At 34.9% G+C, this 8515-nt stretch overlaps 1 protein-coding gene across 1 annotated transcript; it reads left to right on the top strand.

Moving 5' to 3' along the window:
* Positions 804-6116, top strand: LOC109224097 (probable protein phosphatase 2C 8). Its single transcript, XM_019388680.1, has 10 exons — positions 804-1264; positions 1686-1794; positions 1957-1993; positions 2081-2125; positions 3367-3419; positions 3925-4086; positions 4608-4691; positions 5320-5409; positions 5515-5562; positions 5702-6116. Exons 1-10 carry the CDS (start codon positions 975-977, stop codon positions 5813-5815), a joined length of 1032 nt encoding a protein of 343 aa, XP_019244225.1. The 5' UTR covers positions 804-974; the 3' UTR covers positions 5816-6116.

Here is an 8515-nt window from a genome sequence, read left to right as displayed (position 1 = left end):
AATCAAAGAATCGTTTATATCGTGTCAACCTTTGTGATTTGCCATAAATATGAGTTATTATTTCACTTTGTGGCTATTTTTAGTTTCCAATGACACCTATGAGAATAGTGCAAAAATAAAATTATCACTACGAGAATTGAGAAAATGTTAGCCTTTTTCTTATAGTGTTTCTTAATTAATATATGACGATTATCTATAATTATTTAGAAGGTTTAGATGTTAAGGTTATTTACATATAATTCAAATAACTCAGATATTTAACATGGTTAATGTCAAATATCAAAATGGAGTAAAACAAAATTCACTAGCTAAAGAATTTTTTATATTTTTAGATAGCCAACTAAAATGAGTTTTGAATTAAGAATAATATTTTCAATTACATTATTATAAAAATAATTATTATTGAAAAATAATATTTTAGAAACTGAAATTTTAAGAAAGAAATATTTTTAAGAGATATCATCACACCAAATAAGAGTACAAGTAGTAGTAAAAGAGTTAAGTTTTATCCAAATAGTCATTCATTGTCTCAGCATTTGATTATTTTGCCATAAATATAAGTTATTATTTTGCTTCCTGACTATTTTTAGGATCTAATGACACCGGCAAGAATGGTATCAAAAAAGAAAAATAGAAGAAATGGTTAATTTTTTTCCATGTAGTTAATATCCAATGATTATCTATATTTACTAAGAAAGTGTAAATATTAAGATTATTCACATACAATTCAAATAACTTAAATATTTGATATGATTAGTGTTCGGCATTTGCTCGGTACTAATACCAGTAATTAACAAAAGGAAGGAAAAACTTTCAACCTAGCAAAGTCCATGTATTTGCCTGTTTCTGGATTCGTCCTCGTTTTCCGTCGCACTGTCGTTTTTGCCTCAAATTTATCCTAGACCACTAGGTTTCGTGATTTACTGTTCTACTCGATTCGGGGGCTTGGTTCATCTGGTTTGCTGCTAACAAAAATGGCGGAACGTTCCAATTCAACATCAGTTGATAAAGAGAGTGCCAGTACCACAAATAACAAACGCGAAGGCCATTTTGATAACTCCGATTTCGTGACCAAGAAGTTGAGAAACGACACGCAAGAGGAGCCAAAGGCTGAAATCTCCGTCCATAATGACTCGAAAAATGGAAGTGAATTATATTTTGAAATAGAAGCTGATGTTGCTGAGGATAAGGGTTCAAGGCATACCATGGAGGACGCTTCCGTTGTTCTTCCTGATGCTAGCCTCGAATTTCCCGGGAAATTGAGGTTTTTCACTAACGCTCGTTTATTCCCCTTCCCCCGAGGAATTTGTGTATTTTACATATCTATTAGCTTAATGTAGCTAGGGTTGATTACTCTGAATTTGTGGTTAGTTGATTAATGTGGAAGATGAAGAAGTTGTGTTACGTTATTACAGAGTCATTTTGTTTTTTGCCTTCTATTCTGCTGTTCTTATATGCAGAAGATTGATTTAACAGAATCCCTTGCTTGAAGAAAAGTGAAAAAGGAAAGAATTTTTCCTTTATGTATATTTTTTATTTAATAGGCAGAAGATCAATGTATATTTTTTATATGCAGAAGATTGAGTTAATAGGAATTGTGAAAATCAATGTATATTTTTGAAATCTCCTGTCATTTCCTTCTAAGATATTTGGAATTTTTCTAACTATGTTATATTCATATATAGATGTGCTCATTTTGCAATATATGATGGACATGGAGGTCGATTAGCTGCTGAGTATGCCCAGAAGCATTTACATGCCAATGTTCTATCTGCAGGCTTACCACGTGAGTTGGTGTGTTTGCTTAGTCTTATTAGCGATTGTCTAAAATTTTTGTGGTGATTATTGCTGACATCTCATTTGTTGCATGTTTCTGTGACTGGTACTGGACTATTTTATATTTGGTTTTTCTTCTCTGTGCTAAATATCATTGTCATTCTTTGAATGAATTTGCAGTTGGATGTTAAAACAGCCAAAAAGGCGATACTTGAGGGTATGATACCAATACTTGATAATCTTGCTCCTTAGCCCGTTTTCAAGTGAATCAACTATTGATATTACTCATTTTCGTATCTGTCAGGATTTAGGAGAACCGACGAGTCTCTTCTTCAGGAGAGCACCAAAGGTATCTTCATTCTCAGTTCCAACATTTTTTCACATTCTTGTTTTCCTCGAAGTTTCATCATGAACTCCTTTTTATCTGATTTGACAGCAAGATTTGTCTTTGGTATTCCTAATTTCTATATTCTGAAGCCATCCTACTTGATTCCTATATCATTTATTGTCATGGAGGATGAAAAGAGGCAAATATATTTTATGTCGGTGTTATCTTGTGGCAATACTTGCCTGTAATTGTTTATCCTGTTCCTCATTATAAAATCTGGTTCTTTTCATACTCCTCTTTCTTGAAGGCTCAATTGAATGATGTGGTTTTCTTTAATTTTTTTTGTTTTTGTTCTGTTCCATCTAGCCTGTCTAGCTAGTTTCACTAGGAGACTCAAGGTGTACACAAACATCGATTTCATTAGCAGCAAAACTTTTACACTAGTGAAAAAACTCTTCACTCCTCCATTACATTGCATTTGATGTGTCATTACATCTAAATCTATTAGTGTGAAATGAAGATTTAGTATCTTTTACAATATCTACAAGTTAAATGTATACATGTTGATCATGTTTGCCTCCTGTTTAGGAGGCAAAGAGTTGTTGGCTAGATAGTTAATCAGACACTACAGAAAATAATATCGGTTCATGTTTCCTTCAGAAATGCTAGTGAAAGTTGATCGTTTGCTTGAATTGCCACAATCCAGGCTCTTTATCTGATACTGAAATTATAAGCCAAAGGTTCAAGACACTTCATTGGCAAACCTGGTTGTATAGTGGATTGACAAAGTTTTACTGCTTACTACTTTTGGCTTATATAAGACATGATATTAGGTAAAAGAAGCAATGATAGAAGCTTCTTTTTCTTTTTGGAATGCTGAACTGGGTAGTCTTGAATTTTTTTCAGGGTTTTGTTCGTCCGGAAGACATTTTTTATCTCCTTGCTTAACCTCTTTCTATGTATTTTGCATTTCTGCTTTGTCTGTACTCTTCTTCATTTCATGAAAACATTCACCTATTTGTATCTTTCATGTTCAAGTGCTTTAAAGGCTGTTTCTGATATCACATCTCTGGTATTTTACCTGAGGTATTAAGAATCACTTCTCTGGTATTTTACTCTGAACTGTTAAAGTGCTATAACTTCTTTGATTCATATTTCATTGTTCAAGCTGTGTTTGTTATCTCAAACGATCAACTGCTTTCCATTTTCTTAGAGTCTTCTTAGGTTGATGGTTTACTTACAGTGTTAGATTCTTCGAACAGGTGGTTGGCAAGATGGTGCTGCTGCAGTATGTGTTTGGGTATTAGGCTCCAAAGTAAGTCTGGTTTTATAATTCTTTATGTACTCTAGTGATTGAGTTGTTGTTTTTGAGCTCTATCTTGATTCTCTTTCTCGACTGTTTAACTTGTTGGAATGATGGTTTTGATGTTAGAAGCACATAATACCCGAGGAACATTCAATAGTTTAAGTGTGAGTCCGTCAATATTAGATTGGTATGATTACTTTCTCTCCTACAGAGACATATAGAAGTGTATATCTAACCCTTTCTGGGGAAAACCTACCAAGATGTTTAAATCTTGGTGCTAAAGCTTTTGTGACATAGTGTGTGGTCCTGAAAGGGTCATATCTGGATGTTGAGCGTTAAACCAACTACCATTCTAGTAGCTTTCTGAAGAATTTTTTTAATATATGTTGTCTTCGTATAAAACTTACTCTTTGAATAAGCTGCAGCACCTCTCAAACACGTACTTCTTTCTTATTAGTTTCACATTGACTCTCAGGAATTTGCATTTGATGAAGTTTGTACCATGTCCAATTAGGTGTTTGTTGCTAATATTGGAGACGCAAAGGCAATTTTAGCTCGGTCATCTCCGGCTGACGGTTCACACAACAGTTCTGATGGATCAACTCCAATAAAAGCCATAGTCTTGACCAGGGAACACAAGGCTATATATCCACAAGAACGTGCGCGCATCCAAAAAGTAAGCATTAGGCAATGAATACCTTTCGAAGCTGATACACAATTTTTGTCTCCATTTCTCATTTTTGTAAGGCAATGAATATCTTATCGTATTACTCTTAAGACTTTCTCTAAAACTTGTTTAGCTTATGATAATTTCTGAACCACTTTGATAAAATAATTAGATAGTGATTCTGAATTTTGGTAGTTTCAAACTGAATGCGTTCCATAATTCCCATCCAGATACAATCTTATGGGAAGCATATTTGCACTTGTAAATACCTGTCAAGTGAAGGTAGATAAAAAGGGGCATGTTGTCTTCAAAACCTACTCACTAGGGAACAGTGGCCAGATCAGTCTGTTATTTCTTTCCTAGTTCAACGCTACTACCAAGATGGACCAAGTAGTTTCCAACTGATTTTTTTGATTAATTGTCTCCAACTGAATTTTTCTTGTTATAAGTTGAACTTAGTGCCACATTCTTCTATTGCTTCTCTGTTATGAGTATGGACCTTCTGCTTATGAAAATCCATGTTCTTGTAGGCTGGGGGATCTGTCAGTTCTAATGGACGACTACAAGCACGCCTTGAAGTTTCCAGAGCTTTCGGAGATCGACAGTTCAAGAAGGTCGTATGCTGAGAGACAATCTTTTCTTTTTCCTTTTTTAGATGACTATAACTTTTTCTGTCTGTTTATCCATTTGCAAGTAATAATGCGTTTTGCTAGGTTGTATAGAGATTTAATTCAGCGTCCTAAGGAAATACATCTGTTAATTATAGCTGCTTCTTTGTTGTTATTTCCTTTCCCCTGAAAGGTCTTCATGTAAAGAGGAAAGGGAGGGATAATTTTGATGGTGCATTTTCAATATATACTGTTTTTTTATCATCAGCCAAATCGTGTTGTCCTAGTGTTTTGGCCTCGTAAATTCTAAATATTTCATGCCTTTGCATCTGACGTCTCATACCTGATATTTGTGTTGTATATATTCTACATAGCCGTCCATGAATTAAGCAGTTTAAAAGAAGTGATCATTTCAGACAGGTGATATTTTCATTTCTGTTACTCTTATCTGTACAACTCATCTTAAACTCTGACTCTTGGATTGATGAAAGTGACCCACATCTACTGATCTACACATATTATATGTAAATGCCTGTGTGCGTATCTAATGCACCATTCACAAGTTTTAGGAATTTCAAATTCATTTAATTGGCAAACTTCCATCGTTTTCATGTAAAAGGAATTCAATATGCAGGTTGGTGTTATCGCAACTCCAGATGTTCATTCGTTTGACCTCACTGAGAGAGACCACTTCATCATTCTTGGCTGTGATGGCTTGTGGGGGGTATCTTTGTTTGTTTGTCTTCTGTCATATTCTTATGTTTATGCATACAACCACAATGCTTTGGGTGCCCTTCCTGGGGATATTATTTTTTCCCTATGATTGTAGGTTTTTGGGCCAAGTGATGCTGTTGATTTTGTTCAGAAGCTACTAAAGGTATGTCATGTTCTCTCCACCTACCCCCTTCTCACTCAGTCACTCTCTTTTTCTCCCTGGAAAGTTCAAGCAGTCTTCAAAAGATTTTAACTTAAGACTGATTTCTGGTAGCTTTGCTTAACCTTTGCATCTCTGATAGGAGGGACTACCTGTGTCAGTTGTGAGTCGCCGCCTTGTGCGAGAGGCAGTCCGTGAGCGTCAATGCAAAGATAACTGCTCCGCTGTTGTAATTGCTTTCAGGAAAAAACAGTAGAACTCCAATATTTGAAGAATCTAGGCAACCAAATTTGGTCTTGCTCTTTAGTTCATGTTCATTATAATTGTGTGTTGTATCTTCATGTCTTCTAGTTTAGTTGCAGATTGTACGGGTTAAGATTTCTTGGCTTTTGACCAAAGCTGTACAATTTGTTGGTAGAATAGGGCAGTCTTAAAAAGCCTTTGCTGCTCAAGACTGTTCTGCATGCAGTATAAAGCTGCTTGTGTTTTAAAAAGTAAACTTGTGCTTCTTCAGTTAAGTAATGGATCAGCTGGTGTGATCAGTTTTCTGTGATCTATGGAGAGGTTGCCATTCTTAATTTTCATGGTCTTTAGTATTATCCTGACTTTTTCAAATTGTTGATGGGAAATAAAAGTGGGAAGTTATACCTCTAGAAATACAAATTGTGAAAACTGTGAAGGAAAATGTCTCTTTTAATTAATTTATTTATTTAATTGCAGAGCGTCTTTTCCCTCTTCCCTTTCACCCCACCTCCCCAAAATGAACTTTTTATCAAGGTTGTACTTAAATATTGCTTGATATGCAGCCGTGACAAATATTTGCTAGAGGAATAATGGAACATGATCTAATTTAGAGCAATTTTGTGCATGACAACAAAATCGTCATATCGTGGGAGTTGTATATATGTTCTGGTAATATTCTCATTCATGAACCGTGAGCCATCTTGGTTAATAGTCTAATGGGCAGTTTCTTCTTTTTCTTCTTCTTCAGTTTTATTTGTTTTGTTTTTGAAATAGTGAAAAGAGATGAGAATATTCTTCTTCTAAGCTTGGGAATCTCTATATAAGACTTACCTAATCTGAAAATTCAATAATATGAATAACATGGGTTGTGTCTCCTGACTCAAGATTCGCTAGGACAAACTATGATTTTCGTTGATTGCCCGTGAAAAGATTCTATCAAAAGGTCTAACGATCCAACGTCTTTGGGGTTGCAAACAAATTATTCATACCTTTTGTTAATTGATTAGTGCATGATTCTGATTGCTCCCCTCTTGGCCTTTGCCAACTGACACACTCCTCCTATAGTGGACGTTAATTTTCAGTTTCAAAACAAAATTCTGATAATAGTCTGATATTGTAAAGTTGGGTTATTTTATTATTGTAAAACAATAGGGAGGACCACGTGGGATCTATGATTCTTCGCTGTTATCTTTTCCTAACACGATTAAGGGTATCCGGCAGCAGATGGGGGGGATTTGTTCCAACGAAATAGTTTTCATATTTCCTTCCACTTGTAAAATATACCAAATCCTAGAGTTTTAACTTCTATAAACAGACAGCATAGAATTTCACATTATTAAATCATTTACTAGTAAAAGTTAATGATATGTAGGCTAACTTTTTAAAATACTGTGGTGGTGTAAAAAAATCATAATATGTAGGCTTGTCTAGCAAAAAATCTTAATAGTAGCAACGATTTTTCCACAGTAAAAAATAAATGGTTGATAGCTTTTCTATGGGTAAGTAAAACGATAACGTCTTTGTGTACCGGTAAAATCGGGGATAAAATTATCCCCGATTCTCCAATGAAGAAAAGAGGGACAGCGTGATTCGATGCTGGCTCGGATAAGGCCGATGGTGTCCACAGATGGGAGCCCGGGGGACGCATGATACGTCGGGAATCTGGCATGGCCAAACATCGGAAGAATCAAGATCGAGCGAAACAAAGAATCGATGTTAAAGGGAAGACGCTTAAAGAGGACGAACGAGGAGCTGAAATATCCGCCATCAACCATATATTACGGCGCGGATCACGCCCGATATTAACTGCGGATCGTGTTTTACTGACTTGTACTAGGGTTGAAACTCCCCTACTATATAAAAAGGAGAATCTTTTCATTTTTTGGGTCACTGTTGGCACGCATGTCAAAACAATTAAGTTTACTTTTGTCTTTTAGCAATTGTTCAAGTGTTTCGGCTATTACCTCATTCAACTGAAACTGAGGGCTCCCGAGGGCTCGACTAGAACCAGTTTCTAGCATTCGAGCCTAACGCCAAGCTTAGTTATTTCTTCATATTTGGTTTGATCGTTTTTACTTTCTTTTAATTCGATCATTTGCAATTTCTTTGATCATTTGTGTTAAATTAAATCACGTATCCTTTAAACCGCGTACAAATTTAATTGTTAGTTATTTTAAGGGTAAACAATCTTAATCCCAAATAAGTCGGGGTTGATTCCTTTAGGGTAAGTGAAAATAAAAATAAAAAGGAAGTTTCTCATTTCTTACTTAAAACTAACTAATGAAAAGATAACTTACAAATTAATAAAAAGGTCCTACAAAATAGCTGCCAAAATTCAAGAAATGTCATAAAATAGGTGTCGGTTTCTCTTATACTATAACTACCAAACCAACATGCATAACCCCCAGTTTGTCTCCCTAACAAAGTCCAAAGTCTCAAGTCAACGAATCATACGAGATTTAGATAAAGCAATCTCACAATATACAGATTTGCATGCAAAGTATAGAGCAACTAAATCAATAAATGCACATTATACATTGAGGGACTTAAATTATTTTGAATCTCATAATAATAATTCTAAATGATCACTTTGCATATGCCAGTGATGTTGTTCTGTTTTCTCCTTCAATTATTCATCAATTTAATTCACTTATTTTTATTAAATGGCATCTTTCACTGCTCTATAGACTTTATATATATATATGGGGACAAT

This window comes from Nicotiana attenuata, chromosome 3, assembly GCF_001879085.1.
Source record: "Nicotiana attenuata strain UT chromosome 3, NIATTr2, whole genome shotgun sequence".
In the NCBI taxonomy this organism is placed as follows: Eukaryota; Viridiplantae; Streptophyta; class Magnoliopsida; order Solanales; family Solanaceae; genus Nicotiana; species Nicotiana attenuata.
This window is presented reverse-complemented; position numbering and strand designations above follow the sequence as displayed.

Coding starts and splice junctions, on each gene's coding strand:
- LOC109224097 (XM_019388680.1), top strand. CDS start 975: ATGGCGGAACGTTCCAATTCAACATCAGTTGATAAAGAGAGTGCCAGT. Junction 4,087..4,607: donor AACGTGCGCGCATCCAAAAA/GTAAGCATTAGG, acceptor ATGTTCTTGTAG/GCTGGGGGATCTGTCAGTTC. Junction 5,563..5,701: donor TTGTTCAGAAGCTACTAAAG/GTATGTCATGTT, acceptor CATCTCTGATAG/GAGGGACTACCTGTGTCAGT.